At 63.0% G+C, this 27,272-nt stretch overlaps 3 protein-coding genes across 6 annotated transcripts in view; 1 reads left to right on the top strand and 2 right to left on the bottom strand.

Annotated features, from left to right (window-relative positions):
- POLN (DNA polymerase nu) overlaps positions 1-5,975 on the top strand; it is a 156,925-nt gene extending 150,950 nt beyond the window's left edge. Inside the window, exons 23-25 of the mRNA XM_013045794.2 lie at positions 3,723-3,790; positions 5,039-5,094; positions 5,713-5,975. Of these exons, the coding sequence (XP_012901248.1) occupies positions 3,723-3,790; positions 5,039-5,094; positions 5,713-5,811 (223 nt within the window). The 3' untranslated portion in view covers positions 5,812-5,975. The remainder of the gene's footprint in view (positions 1-3,722; positions 3,791-5,038; positions 5,095-5,712) is intronic.
- A 1,705-nt stretch (positions 5,976-7,680) lies between these two features.
- Positions 7,681-18,073, bottom strand: NAT8L (N-acetyltransferase 8 like). Its single transcript, XM_045074732.1, has 3 exons — positions 16,729-18,073; positions 15,254-15,418; positions 7,681-12,746 (listed from the first exon to the last, which is right to left on the bottom strand). Exons 1-3 carry the CDS (start codon positions 17,102-17,104, stop codon positions 12,379-12,381), a joined length of 909 nt encoding a protein of 302 aa, XP_044930667.1. The 5' UTR covers positions 17,105-18,073; the 3' UTR covers positions 7,681-12,378.
- A 5,485-nt stretch (positions 18,074-23,558) lies between these two features.
- On the bottom strand, positions 23,559-26,877 carry CUNH4orf48 (chromosome unknown C4orf48 homolog). 4 transcript variants are annotated; one of them, XM_013045857.2, is made up of 5 exons: positions 26,767-26,877; positions 26,488-26,679; positions 24,959-25,115; positions 24,668-24,756; positions 23,559-23,672 (listed from the first exon to the last, which is right to left on the bottom strand). In XM_013045857.2, exons 3-5 carry the CDS (start codon positions 25,086-25,088, stop codon positions 23,607-23,609), a joined length of 285 nt encoding a protein of 94 aa, XP_012901311.1. In that variant the 5' UTR covers positions 25,089-25,115; positions 26,488-26,679; positions 26,767-26,877; the 3' UTR covers positions 23,559-23,606. The 4 variants fall into 4 exon arrangements, with proteins under 4 accessions (XP_012901311.1, XP_012901309.1, XP_004772337.1 ...); XM_013045855.2 differs by having other exon boundaries at positions 26,491-26,848; XM_004772280.3 differs by lacking the exons at positions 26,488-26,679; positions 26,767-26,877 and adding an exon at positions 25,805-25,912.
- Positions 26,878-27,272: the final 395 nt, after the last annotated feature.

Here is a 27,272-nt window from a genome sequence, read left to right as displayed (position 1 = left end):
GAGCCAGCTCATGGCCGCTGCAGTAGCAAGGGGCCACCTGCAGGCATGAGGAGGTCTAGCCAGGTTCAGCTGGTGCGGAGATGCATCTCCCTAGGTGTGTGTGAGCACCTGCCGGCCCAGCCCAAGGTCAGGACATAGACACTGCCCTCCATTCCGCCACACACTCCACTCCACCCCCAGGGCCTATGGCTGCCACCACCTAGTGTGCTGGAGACCCAGCCCGGCCCACAGAGCCACGGGCTACACTGCCTCCAGTCTACAGCTCTATCCAGTTTCTGTCTCTGCCTCCGTGGCCGAGCATCCAGGAGGCTGGGTCACAAGGAGCCTCCTCTGGAAGTCCCCTAGAGAATGTCAGAGCCAGAAGACCTGACCCCTGCTTGGGCACCATGCACTTGTGTTTGCCATGCTAGGGGTGGGCTCCGGGCCAGAGCAGGCCTGTTCTTGCAAATGGGCCCTTCCCAGGTGTCAGGGCTGGGTAGCGCTATCTCCAGCTTGTAACCGAGGGTGGGGGGATCACCCGCACAGCGGGACCCTCTCCATCTGAGTTCCATCTTGGCTTTGATACTGTTCTACTTCTCAAGGCGTGATTTCCATCCTTATCTGAGGTCCTTCATCTTTCCTTAAAAAGGCTTCTCCTACTTCACAGATTTCATATTGTTCATTTTGATATTTGAACCTGGGTTCTTTTGGCAATTCCAGCAATTCTGTGCAGAATTTTCAGTGGGCAAAGGCCCCAGCAGAGACTGTGGGTGGTGTCCTAGTGAAGGACTGGGGACAGGACTGTCCCCAAGCCCCACAGAGCTGCCCAACAGCGCCCTCTGCAACCCCTGTCCCAGACACCGCCTCCCACTGACCAACCACCCTCAGGAGGGGGCCTCCGTGGCTGCCAGACTAGGCCTGGGGAGGAGCGAGGGCGGGCGGGGTCAGATCTGTTGCTCTCAGTTTCCTGACCCTGCACAGGGGTCTGGGCTGTGTGTCTGGTTTCTGCCGCCACTGGGCAGGGCCGGGGTTGTGGGGTGTGAAAGCAGAATGGGAAATCTTTCCTCTTGGTTTCTTCTGCTCCATGTCCATCTGCTCCCCCTGCCCTCCGCACGCCAGTGAGTGTTGGGCCTCCAGTCCCCTGCCCCTCAGGCTCCCTGGTGTGCTTTCCACAGGGTCCGTTTCAGAAGGGGCTGGAGCGGCCTGTGTAGCTCACCACCTTGGCCGGAACCGAAGGCTGCAGGGTTGTTCTGCCTCTGTGATATCGTAGTCCAGAGATATCTGATCCATTTGGGTGTTTTGTGGGATTGATAAAGGAAGATGGTCCGTGAGGACTTGGGATCTTCTTTGAGGAGTCCAGAGCTCAGCACAAATGGTTCTCACTCCGGGTTTGGCACCCCGCTGCCCCCTCTCAGGCTTCACTGTCTCTGGGAAAAGCTTCCCATAGCAGATAGGATGTGTTAGATCATGAAGCGGTTCAGTGTGGAATCTGGGGCCTTTCCCACTCTGCTCTGTTCTTCCCGGAGCAACAGGAGAAGTTTTGGATCGAGGTTAGAATAAGCCACCATGAGGCGCCTGGGTGGTTCAGTGGGTTGGGCCGCTGCCTTCGTCTTGGGTTATGATCTCGGGGTCCTGGGATCGAGTCCTGCATCGGTCTCTCTGCTCGGCGGGGAGCCTGCTTCCTCCTCTCTCTCTGCCTGCCTCTCTGCCTACTTGTGATCTCTCTCTGTCAAATAAATAAATAAAATCTTTAAAAAAAAAAAAAAAAAGAATAAGCCACCATGAGCCACATGTGAGGATACGAGATGCATCACCAGAGGCTTTTGGTTGTGCAGAGTGGAGCAAGTGCCCAGAGAGCCTTCTCCAGTTGCCCCCAGGCCCTGGGGCCTGCAGCCTTGGGCCCAGAGCAAGAAGGCCTCCGAACTTCCCACTGCCAGTTGTTGGCAGAGCCGTCAGCTCTCAGGGATCCTGTCTCGGCCTCTCAGGACATGGGGCCTCTGTGAAAAGGCTTTTCTAAGATTCAGAACATGTCAGAACCAGAAAGAAGCTTCAGAAACGTTGAGTATAGACAAGGGGAAACCGAGGCCCAGAGCCTACCCATGTCCAAGACTGTGCAGAGCTGGACCAGCACTGGGCCTCCACACCTGAGCCACAGAGCTGCCCCTTCTGCTCCTGCTGTGCCCCTGCCCCTGCCACTGAGAGGCCTGGGAGAGCCACCCAGTTCTCCTGATCTGGACCTCTGGATGGAGGCTGCCTCCACAAGACCCTCCCCCGCTCCCTTGCCCTTGAGTAAAGGGACTGTCGGTAAGATGTGGAAGACAGGGCCATCGGCTGGCCACCAGGGGTGCCCTCTGACCTCTAGTCTCCAGTCTCCAGTCTCCTGGCCAGGCATGGCTCACCACCGTGGGGCACAACACCATCTCCCGGCCTCAGGAATGAGCAGAGAAGGTGTCGGGGGTCCAGGAGAGGCAAGAGACTCAGCCACGCAGTGTGGAGCAGCCTGGATGAGCCTGGGCTCTGTGAGATGGCTGGGCAGCCATGGACTGTTCCTGACGCTGGGAAGGGCCAAGCAGGAAGGCTGCGGATGGTGACGGGGGTTGACAGGGCCAGGATGTCATCCAGGGAGGCCGGGCTCTGCTGCAGCCCTCATTCACAGGAGCATCGAGAGGACAGCAGGACAGCGGGCAGCCACTGCTCAGAAACAGCGGGGTCTGACCCACACACTCAGCTACCCCACATGGGTGTCTCTGCATCTTTGTGCCCCAGTTTCCAGCTGGAAGTCCAGGAATGTCACTGGCAGCTGTGGGAGCGGTGTGTAAGTGACTAACGACTCAGGCCTATTCTTAGGTTGCTGCCACACTGGCAGCTCAGAACTCACTCAAGGCGTCACTTCAAGAAGTGTGAACTGTGCTGCTGCTAAACCTGAGAGTTTCTGCCGCTTGAACATGAAGATCCTGTAGGAGCGGAGGTCCCACCGTTGTGCCCCCAACCCATTCTGGCTTCTAGAGGGCGGCCTGGAGGTCGGGCAAATCCTCTCCCAGCAGGCAGAGGCAGACAGATGGACGGGAGGAAGCTCTGTGGGCCCCTGGACCTGCGGGCAACACTCACTTCTGCCCCGCGGTAGGAAGAGAGGCTCCCTCTCCCAGGTAGGCTTGCAGTCCAGGGGACCACCAACCTGGGGGGGGCCTCTGTGCACCTCTCCAGCCCAGCTTTCCTAGTGTCTCTGCCTGCCACCTCTTTCCTCCCACACCACACCTGCAAAGTGACAAGGTTTGGACGTGGTCTCTGACCTCAAAGGCCCAGTCCTGGGCTCAGCAAGTCACACACAGGGCAGAGTACACAGGTCCCCTCCTCCAACATTCCCATCCTTCCTGTGGGTCATCTGCACCATGCCTCCCCTCCCTGAGTACACAGGGCAAGCCACCTTCCTCTGTCCCAGGCCACAGCCCCCTGCAGGCATCATCCTCCCAGAGCACCTATGCCAGCCCAGACCCCACCTTCCACAGAACGTGCACCCCTGCTGGCCCCTGGCACTTGACCCAAAGCCCTCTCAAAGCTCCTGAGCAGGGACGTGCTGAGGGCCACTGGCCTCCACTCTGTGGGGAGACGTTTGCATCCAGTCCTGCTGGGTGTCCCACGCCCCACCCAGTCATGTGGTCTGGAGTGCCCTGTGTCACAGGCTTCCGTAGTGGCCACTCGAGGCCACAGCTCAGGGTGTTCCCTGCCCCCGCCATGTCTTGCAGGCTGGTTGCCCAGCTTCACGACGAGTTGCTGTTTGAGGTGGAAGAGCCACAGGTTCCTGAGTTTGCAGGTGAGCCAGCGACACACAGCACCTTCCACTTCTCAGAAAGGAAGGCCACTCTGGCTGCCCCTCCCTGCCCCATGCTGAGTGAACCTGCCCCACCCTGGCCACGCCCCAGTTCTCCCTGTGGGACCTGCCTCAGCATCAGGGCTCCTAGATAATACGGACTCCCCTTCTGGACTTGTTGGCTTTGTGGCCCTCAGTCCCAGACTGCAGACTCCATCTTACCATCAGGACTGCCTCCCTTGGTGGGGTGGTTCCCTGCATAGCTGGTATTTCCCCAGTTGGGGGAGGGGGCCAGAGTCCACCTCCACCCTTAGGAAGCACCTGGACACCCCTGCACTCCCCAGCGTGGCCCAGGCTGGGGGTGGAGGGCATGCTTCCCTCCCAGGGACCCAGCAACCCTCTGACCCAACCTCCTGCCCACCCCCCCCCCCCGACCACAACCATCTACACAGCACAGAGAAGGAAACAAGGTCACGGAGCTCAGGTGCACTGCCCTCAGTAGCCACTGGCCCACTCCAGCACCCCAAGACGGGTCCCCAAGGAGCTGGCCCATTAAGCCCGCAGCCAGAGAGGGGAGAACCACTCCTTCAACGGGTCTTTCTGTCACAATCTCTGTATCAAAAATTATAGATAACTTAGTAGGATGGAATGAAATATTTGTTGATCAAAGAGACAAAGTGTTCTGAGCAAACTCAGAGAAACACTGAGCCAGCAGACCCTTCCCTTGCCTGGGCTGCTCCCTGTCTCAGGGCTAGAGAGCAACTGAGGCCACACGGCCAGCTCAGCCCACCAGCACCACACAGCTGACCTTCCAGGCTTTACCATCACATGCAAGTTCATGGGCATTTGGTGGGAGCATGGGTCCTCCTGCCCATGCTGTGTCAGCCAGGATGGCCCAACGTTCCCTCCTCCTCCCAGCCCCAAAGCCTCTGGACAGAGTTAGAGGCCTCCAGTACCCCCCACTGCCCAGGCCCCCACTGGCTGAGCCTGGGGCTGGGGGAGTTGCTCAGCAACCACAGCTGGGGCAGCTGAGGTGCCATCAGGCTTGTGCTGGGTGTGTGGCCAGTGGCACCAGCCACAGGTGATGCCAGGGCTGCTGGATCCACCAGCGTGGCTGGCCGTGTAGACTCAGGGAATAACTGCAGAGCCTGGGGGCCAGGATAGGGCTGGGACCTAGGCATTCCCATGACAGCCCCATCTCTGTCCAGAGGGCTTGGGGCTGCCCCTCTCCCCCTCTTCCCTCTCTTCCAGCTCTAGTCAGGGGGACCATGGAGGCCCTGCAGGACGTGCCGGCCTTGCAGCTGCAGGTGAGGGGGAAGGGGCGGGGAGGCAGGCAGGTCCCACGCAGCTCTGCAGGCTCCCTCCAACTGGCCACTCACGGCCAGTGCCTACCAAACAGAAGAGTTGAGTCCAGCTCCCAGGGGACCAAGGGACAGGATGGAGGGCACAGGCAGCCCCCGAGACTCCAGACTGCTGGCCTCCTCCACTGCCCTGTGGTTCCCGGAGGCCCAACCCCCGCCTTCAGTCCTGCAGGGAACAGAGCGGGCAGGGGACTGCAGCAACTGGCAGCCCCCGTCCTCCCTCCCTGTCGAGAGGGAGCTGTTGCACCATGGTCCAGGGCCTTGGCAAGTTCCCACTCAGGGTTAGGGAGTCTGGGAGGGCTCCCCCAGACCCCGTTTGGCATCTTTCTCCTAAGGCACCTGCAGGCCTGCTCCCTGGCAGAGGCCTGGGCAGGTCAGCTGAGCAGCTCAGCCACGGTTGGGGTATTAGGGTCTGGGGGTGCTTGTCTGCCTGTCCCTGTGAGTGTGTGGCTGTGTCGAATCACGTCTTCGGGCCAAATGGATGCCTGGAGCTGGGGACCCCTGCCCAGCAGTGGGGGGAAGGGCGAGCCTGGGACTGGAACTGACCGCCGCTGCCGCCCACAGGTGCCCCTGAAGGTGAGCCTGAGTGCTGGCCAGTCATGGGGCCACCTGGTGCCGCTGCAGGAGGGCCCCGGGCCCTCAGCCCAGCCCACATCCCGCTGAGTCTCCAAGCAACCACCCTGCCACCGCCAGTCCCTTGTCAGCACCTACCCCTGCATTTTTCGTCTTCATTTTGTCTGTAGCCCCAGGCAACAGTGGGAGGAGAGAACTGGTTTCCACCAGTCCATTGTGTGGCCTTCCCCAAGGTCAGCACTGAGCGATTTGCATGGGCTCCCAGTGAGAGCCTGTGGTGGAGAGGGCCACATCCACCCCCTGGGCTGTCCCCCGGAGTAAAAGCCTTTTCAAAGCAGACCTCTCTGTGCAAATGAATTCTTCTGGTGGATGGGAGATGCCATGCCTACACCCCTGATCCACTCTGCTTGGCCCAGAGCTGAGCGGCTGAGACAGGAGCAGCCTGCCCGGCCCACAGCGGGGGCTCCCGGCCCTTCTCCCACAGAGCCCGGGCTGCGTTCCACCAGGTCCACAGCTGCTCAGCACTTAGCTGGTGCCCCAGGAGCTACCAGCAGCCTGGAGGCCCTCCCTGCTGGCCAGAGCTCCCCGCAGCCATGGAGAGCCCCTTCCTCCCAGGCCTCGCTGACGGCCGCCAAGGTGCAGAGAACAAGCACAGAGGGGTGGGCATGGGTTCTGTGCTGTCAGGCTGGGCAGGCCATCCGGGCCTCTGCAGTGAGTGCTCCTGGGTGTCCCCAGCCTTCCCACGAACCTCCTGCTGGCCTGACCAGTCCCTGGGAGCCAGCCAGCTCTCCGACTCTCCTCTCAAAGTGGCTTTCCCAGACCATGCACCCCAACAGCCTCACGGTGGCCACCCCTGCACAGTGGGGACACGGAGGGACAGAAAGTTTACATCATTGTACAAGCCCACTTGGGTAGTCGGTGCCCAGCCATTCCCACACCTCTGCTCAGCTGCCTCCCCTGCAACAGCCCTGCAAAGGTCCCCTGTGGGTCCGGCCTCCAGGTCATCCAGGCACCCCAGGGTCTCCATCCCGCGTGCCTCCCTGTCTGGGTTCTGAGGACCCGCGCAGCACCTGTTGGGCTGGGGGACATGTGCGAGGCAGCCCCTCCAGCAGGCACCAGAGCTGCTCAGGTAGGCGGTGGCTGGGCTTCAGCCTCCTGTGCCGATCCCACTTCTCTGCTTACTGTGCCCAGCCCTACTTTTCTTGTGGCCTCAAGGTATTGTCACTGTCTTCATGGGTTGCATGAGCATCTGTATTGCCAGGCCTGACCACTGTGTGATGGAACGTTCTAGAATCTGGAGAGCTGGATCCCTCCATGCCAGCCGTGGGCATGTGTTGCATGTCCCTGTGCCTGTGTACGTGTGGGTGGCCTTGCCTACAGGGGGCCTGTCTTCACGTGGTCAGCTCAGAGACACAGCCACTGCTGGGCTGCACACTGGCCCCAGACTGATGTCCAAACACAGCTCGTGCCCCCCAGTAGTGAGGGTCAGAGTGAGTTGCCTGCAGAAGCCAGCCCCACAGGCTGCAAGGCCACAGACGATGATTTCAGTGATCCTAGGGCCTGCCCAAAACCCTCCCTGCAGGAGGAGGCCGACCCTGGGGATGGGATAGCAGAGGCTGCTCCTCCCACAGTGGAAAGGCCCCCGCAGGGAGCTGTCTGGAGTTGGACAGCACCTCACTGTCCCCAGCACCAACCCCCATGTCATCCTCCCTCACAGACCTCAGGAAGGAGGTGGGCCTGCCGCCATCGCCTGGGCCCCTCAGACCTGAGTTGCTCCCTGGAGGTGCCAAGTGGGCAGGTGAAGCCCAGCCAAGGTGGCCAGCACAGGGCCAGTGGCCTCGGCTCCACAGGGCACCCGGCACCCACACCTGCCCGAGGAGGAGTTCAGCATCTCCAGCAAAGCAGCCCTTCCTGGCCAAGTGCCACGCGGAGGCGCTTCAAGAACTCACAGGAGTCCAATTCCGTCAACTCTGGTTTTATTGAAAAACAGCAGCACTGGGGGCCGAGTAGGCAGCCGGGCCCACAGCAACCCCCCCTCCCCCATTGCTCACACACCCACAGGAAGCCGGAGACCCCACCCCGCCCTGGCCCCGTGGCCTGTCTCCGCCTCTCTCGAGGGTTCTGGCATACCCAGGGGTCTCAGGACAGTTGCCGCAATCGTGGGCTCATGGACAGTAAGCCACAGGAAGTGTACCCCACCACCACGACCCAGTCTGCACTCTGTTCGCCCAAAGACACAGCGTCCGCAGCAGCTGTGGTCCAACAGCCTGACCCAGGGGACACTGTGTCATCATGTGTGATCTCGGCTGGTCTGGCTGAGTGTGCACCCCCTGCCAGCCCCCCCCACACCCAGGGACCCAGGCAAAGGCTCATCCCGGGCCCCCCACTTCCCACAGACCTGTCCAGCGCCCTCCATGGGGGGTGGGGAGCACTACATTCAAGGTCCCCTGGGCCCTGGGGCAGGCCTGGGAGAAGGAAGCACAGCACCCAGCTAGAACCCTGCCGTTCAGCGTGGGGCTTAGCGCTGGCCCATTCATGCAGCAGCAGGAGGTCCCCTCCCTGTCACCACGCACTTACACTTGCGTGCACACATGTGCAGGTCCACACAGGCATGCGTGGGCACATGTGTGCACACGCACACGCAGCACACATACACATGTGTGCACACGTGCATGGTGCACACACACACAGGCATGCACACACAGACACACCCCTTCTTCAAAATGGCTAATTATTGCTGTTAAAAAAAAATACATCCAACAATGACAGGTCGGAGTCCCTCCTCCCCCACCCCAGGCCCTGGGCTGCCCCACCTGCGGCACCAAAGAGCAAACATTCCAGGATCTACCCCACACCCAGCCCAGAACACAAGCCCCAGAAGGCCTCAGCCAAAGGCCCACCAGCACAGGAACACCGGCTGTGGCCAAAACAGAGTCATAAAAGCAGCTTCAAATGAACACAGGGTCCATGTTGCCCACCTGCTGGGGATGGGGGCCAGGCTCCCAAGGCTTGGGGACCACTGTCAGCCATTCCCTGGACACAGACAGGGGGGTGGCTCTGTGCTTAGCCCCTGACCTGGTCCCAGCCCAGCGAGGGGCCCAGGCTCAAAGCCACATAGAGCAGGCCATGGCGGGCAGGGGCGGGCAGGCGCGGGCCAGGGACGGACAGAGGTGGGCCATAGCAGGCCAGGGTGGGCAAGGGCAGGCTAGGGCAGACAGGGGAAGGCCAGGGCGGGCAGGGCCAGGCCAGGGTGGCAAGGGCAGGCAAGGGGGGCAGGGGTAGGCAGGGAAAGGGCAGGGTGGGCAGGGGCAATCAGGAGCGGGCCAGGGGGGCGGGGCAGGTAGGGGTGGGCACTCACACTGCCAGCATGACTCGCTGTGGCGCAAGAGCCTCCCGAGCACTTGCCAGATTCCCAAGGAAGCCATGTGAAGAGCAGCCCCCAGCCTGTCCACTGGAAAGGTCTTCTCTGAGGAAGGACAACCAGGCCAGAATGGGGGCTGCCTGAGGACCTCGTGTCCTCAGCCCAGCTGTAGGGCCACCCCCCACCTTGCTTGAGACAGGCTGGCCCATCTCTCTGCCCTATTCACTCAAGGGGAGCAATGGGAGGCCTGGCTAGAAGCGGGTACAGGGGAGAGGGGAACAACCTCGGCATCCACAGACAACCCCAGCTCTCCTCAGACCCCTTCCCTGGGCAGTGGGTGCTGCCCCAGGAACACTGGTGACGCTGAGCCATCCTGAGAGGCTAGAGGTCTCAGCTGCCCTGCATCCCACTGCCCGGAGCTGCCCACTGGGCTTGTGTTCCAGGCTCATCCAACAAAAACATTCTGGAACACTCCACCTCCGGCTTTCCCATCCAAAAACAGAGGCTTCCAAAAGTCCTAGGAGCCTTGTCTCCTGAGCATGGGGGCCATGTCTGGGGGCCTGCTTTCCCAAGGCCTCAGCAGGAGCCACTGGGGGAGGCCCAGGAGGCCAGCGGCGGTGTTGGGGGGGGGGTGCCCAGGGCCTGCCAGTGCAGAGAGCTGCCCAGACACACCACTGAGTGGAAACCCAGGCAGGTGCTTCACAGAGGTAGAAGTAGTAACATCAGAATTTCTACAAATGTATAAAATTCACATCTCGGTGCACGTTTGTGGAGGATTAGCTCCCAGGCTGGAGGGAAGTGGCCACCCAGGGATAGACATCCCCCACGAGTATGCCCAGCCTCTGGCTCCGGGAAAGGATGGGGAATCTGCTCCCCTGGTGATCTTGGGGGCTGCCAAGCTGCACATGGGCCAGGCAAAGACCCTGTCCCAAGCACAGGGTACACCCAGCCAGTGCCACAGGCCACCCTGGGCCACCAGACTGGGAAAGACACTGCAGTCCCCGCCCCCCCCACTAGCCCATAGATCCTACATGAACAGACAGACACCAGTAGGATAGGGGAGGGCCACATGTCTTCCCAGGAGCAACTGGGGCCACCTGCTTTGGCCAATGTCACCCAGATGCTGGCAGCTCTGGCCCCCACCCACATGTCCCTACACCAGGGACCCCAGGCTCCAAAGGCACAGGATCAACGGAAGCCGCAGCAGCCCCAGGCTCCCACTGACAAGACACTGCCCACCAGGCTGGGCCCACGTGGCGCCCACCTATCCTACCTGCCCCACCAGGCCTCAGACCAGCCGCAGCCCCCAACACGCCCAACGCCAGCCAAGGCCACCCCAAGCCAAAACCAAACTAAACAGAAAGAGGAAAAAGGCACAACTGTTTGTTTTCCATTTTGCTAAAACACTTTACGTCTGTCTGTATAATCCAGATTAACAAAATCTGAGAGCTGCAAGAAAATAGGGTGCCGATTTCTGTACAGTCTACAAAACCCCCGTCCCCAAGAAGGGACCGGACGCCACCAGGGAGAAATGTACAGGGGAGAGCGGGGTCTGTACAATGTTCTACGAATATCTCATTTGCAGACAGCAAGAAAGGCCCCTCGGGACACTGGGCTTGCTTCACACATTTGCTTGTTCCCGAAGCACCTGAGAATGTCCCCTCTGTGTCCCCTACGTAGGACCCAGCTGCATGGCCCACAGTGCCTGCCACTCCCCCTTTCCCAGCTCCCAAAATAAAGGGGCCTCAATGGGCACCAACGGCCCTCCTGCCACCACGGCCGGGTCCAGGCTCACAAGCTGGACACGTGGCCACTGCCAACGACCCCGTTCCTCCACCCACTCGGGCCACCCCACACCTGACCGCCACCGCCCACCCCGAAAGGAGAGGCCAGGAGCACAGCCAGGCTGCCACACCCGCCTCCTGGCCAAAGTGGACAGCACTCACTCCTTCCAGGGTCAGCAGGGAAATTGCCGCCATTGCTGACCTCTGTCCCACAAGTCGAGGCTGGAGGGGGGCAGCCCAGAGCCTCCACACAGACCAGAAATGCTCTTTGAGGGAAAGAGTGCTAAGTCAGGGTCTCACTCCAGATTTCAAAATCTGAAACACTCTACTCACCCGGCCACCCGCCCCCACCAAACTGGGCCAGAAATAGTGCATATTCTAGACCACACGTGTGTGTGTGTGTGTGTGTGTGCGTGCGTGTGTGTTAAGGTATCAACTACCATTTTGTCCCAAGAATTAAAGTCATGCAGAGTGCTATTCTGTCTAAATAACTTATTAAAAAATGGGTCGGTTTCAGGCTGGGAGAAGCTGTGGGCTCGGTGGTGTGGGCAGCGGCCTGGCTTATGGAAGATTCACCGGGCAGAGCCCATGAGCCGTGAGGCAGAGCAGTCCTCAGGGAGGTCTGGGAAAGGCCACCATCATCCAGCTGGGCCTGGGGGGAGGCGACCGCACCACTGCGTCCCCACCCTGCTCTCCTGAAAGACCCTGACCAGGCTGGGCCACAGGTGGCTGCGGGAACCACACCTGGATGATGATGCCATCAGTGAAGCCCGGGTGGGGGAGGGGCAGGGACCAAAAGGAAAGAAATGTGACTCGTGACTCGGTGTCAAAGCAGAGCTGGGACAGGGGCAGCAGGGGTGGTGAGAGGCAGGCCAGCCTTCCCGAGCGCAGGTGGGCGGCCACGGCTGGCTGGCAGGCTGGGTGGGGGCACTGCCCGGTGTCGGCCCAGGCTGAGCGGGGCGGCAGGGCAGAGGGCCGTGGGCATGCGGCAGCCAGGCCATGTCCTCAGCATGCACGGAGCGAAGCGGGACCCGTGGCCAGCTCGGTGCCCCGCGGGCCAGTGGCCGGCCAGCCCAGTCGGCATGACCCAGACCAGTAGGTCTGGTCTCCCGGGGCCACAGCCTGGCTGGCGGCTGGGGATCTGCCGGGTGGGGGCCGTGCCACAGAGGCTCTGTGCTCGGTGGGCCTGGAGGGGACCCACGTGCAGGCTGAGCAGCCACGTGGGCCCGTGGCGGTCCATGCTGTCACTCTTCAGGACGAAACCCCAGCAGGCTGGGGGGGGTGAGGGGCGAGGGGCCGGGGCTACACACAACCAGTCCCGAGAGTGTCACACAGGAGCCGCGGCCCCACGCTCCCCAGAAAGCCAGCCGGAGAACCGCGTGATGGTGGAAAGGAAACACCCACCACAAACGCCAAGGGGAGTGCCTGCAAGCGGGCCCGGGTGGTGGGCAGGCGGGCATGGGCGGACGGGGTGGCCGGGCGGCAGGTGGGCGGCGGGCAGGCAGGCAGTGCTCACTCCTCGCGCAGCTGCAGGCGGTAGCGATGGTAGCGGACCTGGAAGAAGAGGCGCTCGGCCAGCGACAGGGTCATGCCGGGCAACACGTAGTGGTCACTTGAGCCCATGTGTCTGAAGCCCAGCGACTCGTAGAGCTTGTGTGCGGCCACCTTGACGGCCGTTGTGCCCAAAACCACCGCCGAGTAGTTGTGAACGAGCGCGAACTCCAGCACCTTGCGGCCCAGCGCCTTGGCGATGCCCTTGCCACGGAAACGTGAGTCCACGGACATACGCAGCAGCTCCACCGTGTTGTCTGCCTCGTGGGCCCGTGCCGCCACAATGCCCACCACGTTGCCGTCCAGCACAGCCACCCAGAAGCAGGAGCCTGCAGGGACATGGCAGTCAGGGCTTTGGCACAACAAAGCTGCCCCTCCAGGGCCCTCGGTGCCGAAAGAGCTGGGCCCAACCTGCCTGTCATCCACAGAGGCTCTGCCCTGGGCCTGAGGCCAGGCAGACAAGAGCTACAGGGCCAGAGTCCCTCCCTCAGTGGCCAAGAGCTGGGCAACCCTCAGCCACGCAGACCCCTCCTCTGCCCAGCTACCCCTGAGCCAATGCGTGGATGGGCAGTGAATGGCCACGGACAGGCCCTCACTCCCAGCCACTCGGGGTCCACCATACTTGTCCCCATGCATCCACACCAGGGAGCTGGAGAGAGGTGCCACGAGCAGACCTCCAGAAGGACCCCGACAATGGGGACTTCGGGGGGCCTGGGAGGACAGGCCAGGGCAGCAGGATCCCTCTGGGAGCTATGCCCTAGGGACTTCAGGAGGTCCTGTGGCCACCATGCTCCTGGGTTAGGAGGAGCCTGGGAGCCCCGTGGCCTGCTTGGATCGGGGCACAGAAGCAGGCCCTTGGCAGGCTCCGAGGATGGTCCAAGTGGAGAAAGGGGACAGATGGGCACCACTGCATACCTCCCACTGACCCTGGCCTCTCCTGGGCAGGAGTCCAGTGGCCAGGCCAGCTGTCCCCACCCATGGCCTGGACCAATCACAGTCCCACACGGGGCAGGGAGAGGAAGAGGATGGCCAAATGGGGATCAGGAGAGAAGCAAGAAGAGAGAGAATGAAAGTGGGTGGGGAGGCCTACAGGGCATGAGAGTCTGGTCACCTCTGCTGACCATAGGCCCAGGAGACCCAGGAGGCAGAGACTGGCCAACAGGGGTGCCTGCTGAGGAGCCCCACCTACACTCGCCCTTCCCACGGCCACTCCAACCCCCACAGAAGTGTTTGCCACCAACTACCCCCACCTGCTCTCCTTAAGCTGCCATACTCTCCCCCATCAAGGTTTTGCACATGACCTTGCCCCTCCACCCAACCCCCAAGGGTCCCCCACTGTCCTATCTGCCGGCATCAGCTGGGCAGAAGGGGCCCTTGTCCCCTTCACCACCATACCTGGAGACCTGGCATTCACCCCGAGCTCAGCAGTGGCTGAGGGCTCACTGCCCAAATGGACCCCCCCAATAGCTGGCCTGCCCTCCATCCAGGGTTTCTGGCTCCCCTCACACACCTAGGCCAAACCAAGTCTTCCCACCCTGAGCAGCCTGGTCCTGGCCACTGCAGTCCAGCCTCCCTGCCTCAGTGGAACCTTCCTGCAACCTAGCAGGCATCCCAGGAGGGCGAGCACCGCCCCACACCCAGGGAGACTGCAGCCCAGGAAGAGCAGGGTCCTTATGCTGCCCCCCCTGGCCCCCACCCTGAGCCCCCTGCTGCTTCAGCAGCCTGGACCTGGGCACCAGTGAGGTGGGGCTGGCCCTCGCGCTCCCTCCTGTCCCTGGCAACTCCATGGAGGCTGATAAGCTGAGTTCAAGCTTATGAGAGGGTCAAAGAGAACCCAAGGTGCCAAAGCCTGGCAGTGGTGGGAATGGGAGGGCAGGCAGGTTTCCGCAGGATGGGCTGGCTCCCTGGGAGCCAGCAGGCATGGGAGCTGGCAGTGCCAAGGTGGGGCACCCCTGCACTGGTATACTGTGCCTCTCTTGTCCCCCACTGTCCTTCTGTGACCCTCAGCAGGCTCCTCTATGCCCTCACCAACTGCTGGGACCCACACTGTTCCATTTCCCCAGCCTGGGAACCCTCTGCACCTGGGACACCCTCACATCCCAGAGGGCAGAGACAAAGCCTCCCTTCTCTGGCTCCGGACGTGAAGGAAATCCTTGGGCTCAGCCTGGACAACCAGAACAGCCAAGGAGCTGCAGGCGGCTCCAGACCAGACTGAGCCCTTCCTTGCACAGAAGGCCAGGGTGCTGGGCCGAGACCCTCTGCCTCACTGAGTGGCCCCGAGACCAGAAGTGGGGACTCAACACCCCTGCTCTTCCAGAGCTCCCAACCCTCAGAGAACCCCCAGAACCCTCTCCCCACCAGGAAGCCCTCTGCGCCTGGTACTCCAGGCCAGCCCGACCCCTGGCAAAGCACGGCAGACCCCAGCCCCTCCGAGAGCTCTGGGGAAATGCAATGTGCAATCAGCACAGAGAGCAGAGCCGGGACACGTGGCAGCCCCTCTTCCCAGGATGCAGGACAGAGGCCCAGGGTCTGTCTGGGTGCACACTCAGGGGCCTTGCCTCACCACCCAGGACCTAGCTCTGCCGACACTTCCCCCGCCCTGCCCGCCTGCTGCACCCCCAACCTGCAGCCAGAGCTCTCCCTGACTCCAAAGGCTCATCCCAGGGGTGCAGCAGCCTGGGCCCACCCAGGCCTGGCCATCCCCCCTCATCCCTGCCCTCTGGGGCCTGTCTGTCCGAGGTGCTTGGGATTAGGGCAGCCCCCCAGCAAGAGGAGCTGCTCGAGGGCAAGAGGAGCAAGGGGAGGGGACAGGATGGGGCTGGAGTGGAAGGCTCACCTGGGGGCTTCATGTAGTACTGCTCGATGTCGGCCATGTCTGTGTGCAGGGCGCAGTCCAGATAAGCCAGGACCACCTTCCGGCTGTAGTAGTAGCGGAGGCCCAGAAGCCCCGCTGGCACCAGGCACGTCAGCAGCAGTGAGCGGGTCAGGGCGAAACACAGCACTGCAGGGGGAGGACAGCCCAGTGAGTGGCGGACACCTGCCCGGCCGACTGGGGGACCCCCCACCTGCCAGCTCCCTGCTAAATATGCCAGCCAGACACAGGCGCAGACAGGCCTTGCCAGAGGTGCTATGACTGTCTCCCTGGAGGAGCGCTAGGCAAGCCTGCCTGCTCCTGCTGCTTTGCCCTATTCCCAAACTCGATACCCTATAGGCAGGCTGATCGGGAGTCTGACATCACAGGACTTCTGAACGTCCTGAGCACAGCAGGGGCCTCTGGGCAGGCTGCCCTCAATGGCCAGAGGCAACAGCCCCAGGCAGGGTTGGAGGGGCCCCCATCCCTGGAAGGGGCTCAGCATACACCCTTGCCACTCTAGCCAGAGGGGAAGCTCCCAGGCCCCTGCAGGCTGTCTCACCGTTGCAAAAGTGGGAGAGGAAAGGGACACCTTCCAGCAGAAGGCCCCAGGACCACCTTCTCCCCAGGGCCAGCAACGGGGGTTATGAGGAGGGTCCGAAGGAGAGGGTAGGGAAGCCGGAGATTGCTTCCAGATTCATCAGGGCTGCCGGAGCCCATAAACCTACAGCAAAAGTCACTTTTGCTGCATGACCTTGGGAAAGTAACAAGCCCCAGCCTCAAGCTCCTCACCTGTGAAATGGGGACAACCACCCTCCGGGGCTTCGGGAGAAAGGCCTCAAAGCCCCTGCGGGGGCTACCACCCCCCCCCCGCCCCCTCACTCTGCCTCCTCGGTGCTCGGCCCCCTCCGGCACCCGGGGGAGCTGGCTGTCTTCCCCTCATAAATTAGCACTTGGAGAAGCTGAGGCAGCCTCCCCCGCCCCGCGGATTATATATAGTTCAAGCGCCAGGCGCGGAGCCTCAGCCGCGGGCGCTACCTGCCGCCACCCCGCCCCCACCCGCGATGACCCGGGAAGGAACCGGGCCGGCGGGGCCGCACAGAATGGGGACGCGGGCGGCGACCCCGGCCCTTTCCCGGCCCGCAGCCCCCTCCCCTCCGCCGGCGCTTGTTCCCACGCCCCCGCCCGGCGCGCCTTGGCCGGGAGCCCGGACGCCACCACCGGTGGCCACCTCGCCCCAGGCCGCTGCAGAAAGCCGGTGGCGCGCGGGTGCGCGTCGGGGCGCGAGCGAGGGGGCCCCACCGAGGGGGCCCGCTTCCCTCCCAGGCCGAGTCCCGGACGGGCACCGGAACGCTGCCAGGCCCGGGCCCCGAGGTGGGGGCGAGCGGGGCCGAGGGCGCCCGGCGCGTCTGTTCCCGGAGGGGCCGGGCGGAGCGCGCCGGGGCCCCCAGCGCACTGACCGGCCAGCAGGGCGTAGAGCAGCTGTGTGCGCGGGTGCTGCCGCAGGCCGCGGAAGGCCGTGTTGGGGATGCGCTCCATGATGCCGTCGTAGAAGATGCGGCGCGCCGCCTCCTGCTCGGCCGCGCGGAACTCACGGATGTACACGCCGCGCCCCCCCGGCTGCCCCGCGCCCCCAGCGCCGCCGCGGGGCTGGGGGCCCGGCGCGGGCGGGGGCGCGGCGGGCGCTGCGGCCGGCCCGGGCGCGGCGGGCAGCGGGGGCCACATGGCGCCGGCGGCGGCGAGCAGCGCGTCCTTCTTGGCCCCCGGCAGCGCCTCATGGTCCTCGGCGGCCACGATCTTCGTCTCGCAGACCATGTCGGGAGGCCCACAATGCATGCACCCGGCCGGGCGGCGCTGCGCGGGGACGCGGGCCGGGCTGCGGGCGGGCACAGCCCGGGCCCAGGGCAAGGGCGCGGCGCCCTCGGACCCGCGGTGGCGGCGGCGGTGGCGGCGGCGGTGGCGGCGGTGGCGGCGGCGGTGGCGGCGACGGCTCAGGGGCGCGGGGCGGAGGCGGCGGGCGGCCGGGGCGCGCGCAGGGAGCTGCGCCGCATTTTGGAGAAGTATTTATAATGCAGCGGCGCCGGTGCAGTCGCTGCGCCCGGGGTCCCGCAGGGTCCTAGCGTCCACTGCATTGGCTGCCGAGGGTCACCATGTGATCTCGCGGGTGGGAGCAGACGCCGCCTCCGCGCCCGCCCGATGGCACACTTGGGCACTGCGCGGCGGCCGGGTGCGGGCGGCCAGCGGGAGGGCGCCTGGGTGGGGGTGGCGCAGGCAGCCCAGGGCACGACGGAGCGGCCGAGCCCCGCGAGATGGCCAGGGACGAGCGCGACCGGGGTCCCCGGCCCGGAGGGGGCGCTCCGTGGGGGCTCCCGGCAGGGCGCCTCCCGCCCGGCCGTTGCACCCCAGCACCTCCACCCTTCAGCGCGGGCCTGGGAGCACCGGGTCCTGGGGCCGCGCCGCTGCAGTCCGCGGCGCCGCGTCCTCCTTCTCTCCGGCCGGCCGCCGGGCGCAGTCACCGAACCAGCTCCAGCTCCAGCTCCCTCCCCTTTGTCTGAACGCTACGCCGGCCCCGGGGCCCCGGGAAGGGGCGCCGCGGCTTCCCCGGCCTGACGCCCCTGGGAACCTGCGCCCAGGGCCACGCGGGCTGGACGCGCGGGTACGCAGTCGCAGCGGAATGTGATGCCTAGTTCGCCCGCAGCCCCCCGCGTCCCGGCGCAGCACAGCAACCTTCTGCTCCGACACCGAATTCCGGCAGCGGACACCGGGGGCGCTGGGCGGGTAGGACCCCTCCTGGCTCGCCCCCCCGCCACCCTCCCCGGCCCGCGCATGCGCTCCACGATCTCGGTGCAGGTGCGGGGGGGGGCGGGGGGATGCTCTTGCTGAGTCTTGCGGGTCCCCGCGAGCCCTACCTGCCTACCGACGCTGCGGGCCGGGGGCGGGGGGTGGGGGGTGAGCGTGAGGGTGAGGGTAGGGGACAGGTAATCCCAGATCCCTCCCCTAACACTTTATGAATCCAGCCCCCTGCCGCTATGCACCCCTTCCCCGCGTCGCCCGGCATCGCCCCGCATTCCCCGCGGTAACCTCTCAGGGCAGCCTGGAGCTGAGTTCACCTGCTTGGCTGGAGACCTAGGGGACCAGGCCTAAGGACCCTCTGCCTGCCTGGAGCCCAGAGAGGCAGCTACCATCACTTAGAGGCTAGGAAGAGGATGACCCCTCGCCAGCGTCACACCAAGAGACCCCGACAGAGTAGGGAGGACGCCGGACCCAGGAGCTGAACTAATCCACAGCCAGGATCGCCAGTGCAAGGACCATGGTGGGAGGGGGCCGCCAAATTGGGAAGTCACCCCACGCTGTATTTCCCACATGCCAGGATTTGTCTGGGGCTTGGCTGTCATCTTCCAGGAGAGGAAAGTGAAATCACGGAGAATCTCAAAGGAGCATACAGATCCATTCAGAAATCACTCCGTGGGGCGCCTGGGTGGCTCAGTGGGTTAAGCCGCTGCCTTCGGCTCAGGTCATGATCTCAGGGTCCTGGGATCGAGTCCCACATCTGGCTCTCTGCTCAGCAGGAAGCCTGCTTCCTCCTCTCTCTCTCTCTCTGCCTGACTCTCTGCCTACTTGTGATCTCTGTCTGTAGAATAAATAAATAAAATCTTAAAAAAAAAAAAAAAGAAAGAAAGAAAGAAAGAAAAAGAAATCACTCCGTATGCTGCCTGAACGCTGACGAGAGCCTGACCAGCCATGGCGGACCCGGTTCCCGGGGTCCTGAGGTTGACCAGGTGGAGAGCAGAGGTGTCCCAGCAAAGCCAAGAAGAGCAGGCAGGGCGTCCAGGCAGGAAAAACAAGTGATGGGGAGGGATGGCTCCAGTGCCTGGAGGAGTCAAGGGGCTTCAGAGGAAGGGGAGATAGGGCTTTGGATGTGGGCCTTGAGCACCAGATCAAGGATTCGGAAACACTGTGCTTTTCTGTGATGGGGGCCAAAAGGAGGGAGGACCAGGTGGAGGATCTAGGAGCTCCTGGGCAGTGTCCTGATCCCTGACCTCTGATCCAGGCATGGTGTGAAGAGGCTGCTCCCTGCAGAGTGGCTCTGCCCTTAGAGGGCCACAGCCTCTGCTGGAGACCACCCGACCCACCCACCCCCAGACCCTGAGCTCGATACTATCCTCCTCTGGCCCCCAACAGTCAAGCACATAGGTGGAGGGAAAGACCTGCATTTCCACTCAGCCTGACTTTGGTGGGTCCTCCATCTGCAGAGGTCCCTTCCTCCAGGTGGCCTGACCTCACCTTCAGCCCTAAGTCCTTGAACCCCCCCGCCCCCCAAGATAGCTTGGCTAGCCTAGCACTGCAGCATCCTGGTCTAGAGGGCCCTGGAGAGTACCCAGAGGAGGTGGGGAGAAGTCAGCCAGACTCAGTTTAAAAGGGACAGAGCTAGACCCCAGGGACAGCCACCTGGAAGATGTTGGTGACCTCACAGCCTTGGCTTTAGAGCTCTGAGAGGGGGTGATCTTAAAGGGAAGAGAAGTCTGCCCAGGCAGCAGGCTCCCAGGCCCACCACTGAGCCTGTTCCCTCCCTGGTGACATGAAAGCCATGTCCCCTCCCCCTCACTGCACTCTCTGCCCACATCAGGAACCCATTTCACAGACAAGGCAGGGCCTGTCTGTTCTCTGGGTCCAGTCTCGCATGCATTCCTCTGGCTTCTGCTGCTCAGGGTCCCCTCCTCACCCACACCCTAGTCGCCTGGGCAGCCCCGACCACCTGCAGTTCTACCCCACACCCCTGCAGTCTGGGCTGGGTACCAGGCTCGCAGCTAGGCCTGGGCCCATGGCAGGGGGGGTGGGTGCACCAGACCAGACCCCTCCCAGACGCCAAAGTTGGAGTATGCTGGGAGCCCTGGGCCTCCCCTGCTCAGTGCTAGCGGTGGGTGCCAAAGACAGGATGTGCGCTAGTAGAAAAGCCCTCATCCCAGGTGAAGAAGGGACCCACGGGATATCCCAGGGCAGACCTACGGGCTCTCCTCCGAGGACCCCGCGAGGGCCAGCCTGTCCCCTCCGGGGAAAAACTAGGGACTGAGACCCAAACTTCATCAGTGGTCTGAAGTACAGGGGGCCTGGGAAGCAACAGAGGTGGGTGGGAGCACTGGAGGAAGACCAAGGGGTCTCCAGAAAAGTGAACCAAAATACCAGGGGGTGGGAAGAAAAAAGCAAAACAGACCAGATGGGAGGCCCAGTGTGGAACTGACAGCAGCTGTCCAAAGAGAAAAGAGAAGGGAACAACGATAATATAATAAAGATTATTGTTTTGGGCTAAGGGCCCGAGACTCCTGATTAAAGCCTGTCCACCTTCAGTCCTGAGAGTGTCCTGGGAGTGGGAGAGAAAGGCTCCTGACAGGCACTGGCCACCAGCAGCTGGTAGACCCAAACTGCTCAACCTTCTCACCCAGAGCCCATCACCAAGCACTCATCCCTCCCTTCCACACAGGCTCAGTGAGTGCCCACCCTCTATCTGGGCCCTGAAAAGAACAAAGCTCTGTCCTCCTGAGGCTTTCCAATCCAGCAGGGAAGGGGCCAGAAATAAATAAAGGAGATCAAAGCTCTAGTATCCCTTGGGGACAAACAAACAAACAAAGCAATGTAGGATAAGGAACTAAAGAGTGAGGTGGGTCATGGAGGAGGCCAAGTGAGTAAATCCTTGGAGAGATGACGGCCTGTGCAAAGGCCCGGAGGTAGGAGGGGATATGAATTTAACATGCCAGCAAAAGATATTTTCAGACAGGCCAGCTCAGAAAGTTTACACACCACTGGATTTTCTAGAAAGATACTGAGGACAAGCAATATGGAAAGAATGACAAGAAGTCTAGGAAGAAGTGACTCTAAGCGAGAAGAGTGAAAGGGGCAGTGGGGAGTATGGAGTACCTAACTCGCTGGGAGCAGCAGGGCCAGGGCCTGGCAGGAGGCATTGAGATGATTTGAAGGTAAGGATGTGATAAAGGCAGACAGCGTGGGAACATTAAGGCAAACATCAAGTCCAGAAAAAACTAAAGCTCTCCTAAAGATAATGCATTCCCAATTCACTGCTTAGCTCCCCTCCCACAAATGACCCTGTTCTTAAGGTCAACAATGACCAGTGCTGCCAAACCTAGTGGTCCAGGCTTGGCCTTTCTTGACCTCAGCAGCATGTGGCACGATGACCCCTCCTTCCTAACCAAAGCCCTCACCTGCCTCATCTCTCTTCATGCCTGGCAGCTGTCCCCTCTCCTCTAGGGACCCCTCCTCTCTGCCCTCTTAAGTGCTCACCTCCGCAAGGGTCTCAGCCAGCGCTTGTGTTCCTAACTTTCTCCCTCTGGCCCCTTTTCCACACATATCTGTCCAGTTGCTTTCCAGACCTCTCTGCTCAAGGGCCTAGGGCCGGCCTCAACACTAGCACGGCCAGGCACGCCAGGATCCGGGCTCCTCCACCAGACACTGCAAGCTCTGTCTGGGGAGCTTGTGCTCCTACTTCCCTGCAAAGAATATTCCTATGAGAGGCTTTCTGAAACAAGCCGTTGGCCGTCCCTGTCCTTCAGTGTAATAGAAACCCCATTTTGTGCCAGGCCTCATGGCTGCCCTTAAAATATGGGGTGCCCAGGTAAGTTTAAATTTTGAATAAGCGAATAATTTTTAGTACAAATATCCTAAATACTGGTGGGACATACTTATGCTAATAAGTACTTACACCAGAAGTTCTTGTACTTATTTTTTTTTTATTTTTTAAAAAGATTTTATTTATTTATTTGGCAGAGAGATACCAAGTAGGGAGAGAAGCAGGCAGAGAGAGTGGGGGAAGCCGACTCCCCGCTGAGCAGAGTCCCATGCGGGGCTCGAACCCAGAACCCAGAGATCATGACGTAAGCCGAAGGCAGAGGCTTAACCCACTGAGCCACCCAGGCGCCCCAATACTTGTACTTTTGATAGGGGAAAGTATTCATTGGTCCTAGATCTGCATTTGCTAAATTGGACAACCCAGGCACAGAACGCAGTCCAGCCCCACCTCCCCGGCAACGAGGAACGGCCACGTGACGGAAGCCAACCAATGGAACATCAGCACCGTCGGGGCGGGGCCCGGGAGGGAAGGCACCTGCCGCGGTCCGCCCTCCGCTCCTTTCTGGGGCCCCAGGACCGAATTCTGACCCTTGCCATCGCGTACCCCGCTCACTTCCAGCACTGAGGTCTGGTCTGAGCTTCACATGGCGTTAGCACTCCCTCCTCTCTCTCTGGCCTGCTTTAGAGTTCACAGGAATCCGCACCGCCAACCTCTAGCTCAACCTCCCACCACGACCAAGGTAGTCCAGACACGCGGAGTGGAAGCTGCATGCCTGGCCCCTCTAGGCAGAATAGCCCAGAGGACAGGATGGGTCCTAGGGTTGGAGCAAGGGGAGGGCAGGTGCTGTGGGGCTGAGGCCTGGAGGAAGTCTCAGGGTAAACGTGCGTGAGCCGGGGGTGGGCGATCCTCCTCTGCTGCAAGAGCAGCAGAAGCGACCTGCTGCAGGGAACACTCCAGAAAGGCCAAGTATCCCACAGCTGTCATGTCCAGCCATGGCCCCACCACACTCCTGGAGGTTACAAAGCATTGCTTGGATACTACAAAACACTGATGGAAGGAATGGAGGGACGGAGGGAGGGTTACCGGACTCCCCAGGAGGCCTCCTGTCCGGAGCTACACACACACTTTGGATGAGTACGGGCCTGTTACTCACAGATGCAACATTTGTATCTGGGCCCAGATTCTTATTCCCTGGGGCCCAGGGGCTGGGCTGGGGCTGGAGGAGGTCCCCAGCAGGCTGGGTGGAGGCTATGGGGACCCGGCCAGCCCTCCCTTCCTGGAGGAGCCTTCCCTGGCTGCCGGCGCCTCCTGACTCTCCAGGCAGCCACCGTGGGCCAGGAGACACTGGGGTCCAGGTCGGGGCCTGCAGGCAGCTCCCCCTACAGCCATCCCCACCGCAGTGCAGAGGAGCCTGAGTCAGGGGAACTCAGCACTGGCACAGCTGTTCCAGGGGCAAAGTCAGCTTCTCTGCTCTCCTGGCCTCAAAGGGCAGGCAGGCAAGCGAGCAGGTGTCTGAAGGCAGACTTGCAGGGGCCACACAGTGCCAGCGGCTACAGGTCCTCATGTCAGGCTAGACATGCACATCTGCTTAGCATCCGCACTGGTGTGGCTCCCACGGAACTGCTGGGGGAAACCAAGTCCCACACCAGGAACCCCGAGGGGCGACGCAGATAGGCTCTGGTGGCCAGAACAGGAAGACAGGACACAGTATGTGGGGCCCGTGTTTATTGATGGGGGAATAGTGGCGTATGAGGGGCCTCAGCGGCCGGCAGGCCAGCAGGCACACAGGGCCCGGCGCTCGGCCTGCAGCAGGAGGGCCTCGGTCTGCAAAGCAATAGGGGCAGTGAGGGCAGGGCACTCCATCTGCCAGCTCCCGAGGGCACATCATCTCCAGGTGGTACTGGCCGTACCCTCTCCAACTGTTCCTGAAACCTCAGAACCCCCCAAACACCCTGATGGTCAGACCCTCTGCTACCCTGGGGGGCCTTTCCCCTCCCCACGTTCTTCCTCTAGACTCTCTGTGGTTTCTGCTGGCTCAGCTGTCCTGTCCCGGACAAAGCACATGCTCATCCCCAGCCTGGACTACTTCCCAGTGGTTCTCCTTCAACCCATGTGCTGCCTCTCAGAGTCCCCAAACACCATCCCCAAGATGGGCTGGGGCTGCTCCTCTCAGGGCCCCGGCCTCAGACTCAATGGGATCCAGACGCTAGGAGCACTCCAGACCTCGATCTGGGCCCTAGGGAGCTGGCCAGGAAAGGGGACCTGGGTAGGGTCTTCCCTCCTTTCCACTTCTGGAGATTCTCCCGCATTCCGGAGAGGAGTACCTATCTCTGTTCTAAGTGAAAATTCCTTTAGCTAAGGCACAGTGAGGACGCAGGTGAGGGTGGGAGGGCTCCGCGTTCCTCCTAGACTTGGGGGGTGACCTCTGCGCACACCCATTCCTCCCCAAGTGAGGCTGGGGGATGCGGAGTCTCCCAGACCACCGTGCCCAAGCTGCCCTTTCTTGCCCAACCTTTCCCACCTCACAACCCTTTCTCACCCAGGGAAAGTGACCCCTCTATCCGCTGGCCGCTGGGCCTCATTGCCCCCTGTGGGGGGGGGATGCTGAATGAGACTGGCGGTTCCTTCTCAGGTCCTGGCCTTGGGGCAGGGGGCACCCTCCCTCCAGGGGGCTGGATATGCTCATGGGTGAGGCCTGCGCCCAGAATGCCCCTCCGAACACTGGAGCCAGATGAGGGCAGGAAGAACACCGGCCAGTGCCACAGGTTGGGTTCTGGCCCCCACCCCCAAGCAGCTGCCTCCCGGCTAGAGGGGCTCACCCTCGAGTCCAGGCTGTAGGCGGTCTTCCGAAGGTCCTGCAGGGCACGCTGCATAAACTCGAACGCGTGACAGTCCACGCACGGACGGCCTGCGGGGGTGCGCATCAGAGCGGACGGAACGTCACCCTAGCCCAGCTCCCCCCCCCCAGCACCTCCCACCGAAGGGGCGGCCCGGGAGCCCGACTGCGGAAGGGGCGCAGGGTCGGTGCTGGGAACAATAGGGAGGCATGGTGCTCTCGCACGCCCCGGTGGCGTCGGGGCCTCGTGGGGAACCTTCCGCGACGCACGTACTCTGCGCGGGGACAGCGTTCCCGGCGGCGGGCTCGGCGCGGGCCTGGAAACCCAACAGCGCCACGCTCAGCAGCAGCAGCAGCCACGGCGACAGCGACCTCGGGAGCCTGCACAGCGGCAGAGGGGCCATGGCCGAGCACTGGGAGCCGGGGCCGCCCTGCAGCGAGCCGCGGGGATCAGTGGCGCCCTCAGCGGGCTTCACCGACCCCCTAACCCGCCCGCAACCCCCCGGGCCCGCGAACCCCTCGCCGCAGTTCACGGACCCCTCCCCACGCTGCCCGCACCCCCCGCTCCAGGCCCTCGAACCCCTAGCACCCCAACACAGCCCTCGCCGCGGTTCACGGACTCGTTCCCACCCCGCCCGGACCCCCCGGGCCCGTGAACCTCTCGAACCCCGCCCACCCCTCCCTACTCCGGTTCAGGGCCCCCCCCACCCCCGCACCCCCCAGGCCTTCGAACCCTTCGCGGTGGTTCACGGATCCCGCACCCCGCCCTCACCTCCCAGGCCCGCGAGCCCCGCCCACCCCGCCCACCCGAAACTCCCGAAACCCTCCCACCCCTCCCTCACCCCCGGGCCCGCGAACCCCTCACACCCCGCCCACCCCGGGCCCCGGAACCCCCCTACCCCGCCTTCATCTCCCGAGCCCGCGAACCCCTCCCACCACGCCCTCACCGTGGTTCACGGACCCCCCTCACCCCGGTTCAGCAGCCCCCCTACCCCGCCCCATTCCGGGCCCGCGTACCCTCCCATCCTGCCCTCACGGGGGTTCATACACACCCTCACCCCAGTTCAGGGAACCCCGTAACCCGCCCCCCAGGCCCGCGAACGCCCCACCCCGCCCTCACCGCGGTTCAGGGACCCCGCGACAGCAGCGCCGGCGACTCGGGAAGACGTGCTGCGTCGGCCGCGCACCGCGCATGCGCTCCGACCGGACCCCGCCCGAGTCCCCCATCCGCCGTTGTTGTCATGGGAACCCCAGATTGCTGGAAGCACCAGTTTAAAGGGGCCGAGGAAGCTCCGAGAGTCTGAGGGCTCAGCTCTGACGGGGGCTGCACCTCCAACCTCCACCAGGCTCACCGACCTTGGAGTCCGGGGGGCTGCCGGGAGGAGGCGGCGGCTGGGCAGAAGCCAGCCGCCTCCAGAGCCACTACGGGCGGGAGCAAAGCTGAGGAAGCGGGAAATCTGCTGCTGGCGTCCAGCGGTGCCCAGTCTCGGGGTGACCCTGGGGCCAATCCTGAGGGAGGGGCTCTATGCTCGCCAGGGGTCGGGGAGGCTCCCCGCTGGCCGCTAGGGTCCGGTGGGGTCGGGTCGCATTGCTCGGAGGAGATCAGGGCCAGGAGTGAGCCAGACTGTGGGCGGTGGAAAATCCACCCTCTCTGGTCCTCACTCCCGCGCGGCCTCGCCCCTGACGCTCAGGATCCGGGACAAGCCCTCCGGCCGGCCGGGTCCTTCCTCTACACCTCTCGGAGCGTGGACAACTACTTGTCATTCCCCTTTGGCCCCACCTCTCCCAGCCTTGAGGCCCTACCACCTTCCCGGGCTGTGTGACTTTGGAAGGGTCGCTTGGCTTTCCTGTGCACTTTTCTTCCTCGTGAAGGCGCAGGGCTGTTGGAAGCGAAGAGCCTCGCGTGCTCCCCCGAGGCGCCCAAGGCGCGCGGGTTTCAGGTTCCGGACCGGCCCCTCTGGAAAGGACGCGCTGCACTTGGCGTCTCCTGGGTCCCTGCAAAGCCCGCCAGCTCGTGGGGGGGGGGGCGCCCCAAGCCCACGTCCCGGCCGCGTGCGTGCGGGAGACCCCAGCAGCCCGCACCTTGCGGGGCAGCGCGGCGCCCCGACGTCCCGCCCCCCTGCGCAGGGCTTCGCGTCTGCTGTGGCCGGCTGGACGCGGCCTTTCCGACCCAGGGAAGGGGCAGTGCTCGTGACTGCCACTGTCTCCTCTTGCCCATAGGGCGGGCTCCGGGGGGGTGGGGCGGTGCTGGGCGGAGGAGACTGCAAGCCGCGATCCCGGACGTGCGCGTTTCCGTGCTCTTCCTCCTGGCGGCGGGGGGGGGGGGGAGGGTGCCGGGGCGGAGCCCTGCGCTGCACCCTTCCTGGCCCCTAGGACCGAAGACGTGTTCGACGTTGGCTTTTCTTTGCCTCTCCATCTCACCCTTGTGACATTTGCCGGTCACCCTCTCCACACACAGGCACACAGCCTCGTCCACGTACGGAGGGGAACCCAGCCTACCCAGAAGCAAGGCGCCGGTAGACCTCAGGCAGCGGGGCTCTGGAGCACGCTCTTCCCGGCCCCGCCGCAGGCTCGTCCAGAGCTCCCTG

The sequence above is a fragment of the Mustela putorius genome, unplaced genomic scaffold (assembly GCF_011764305.1).
Source record: "Mustela putorius furo isolate JIRA1106 unplaced genomic scaffold, ASM1176430v1.1 tig00000083_pilon_pilon_pilon, whole genome shotgun sequence".
NCBI lineage: Eukaryota > Metazoa > Chordata > Mammalia > Carnivora > Mustelidae > Mustela > Mustela putorius.
The sequence above is the reverse complement of the archived record's forward strand: the minus strand, read 5'-3'. Positions and strand labels throughout refer to the sequence as shown.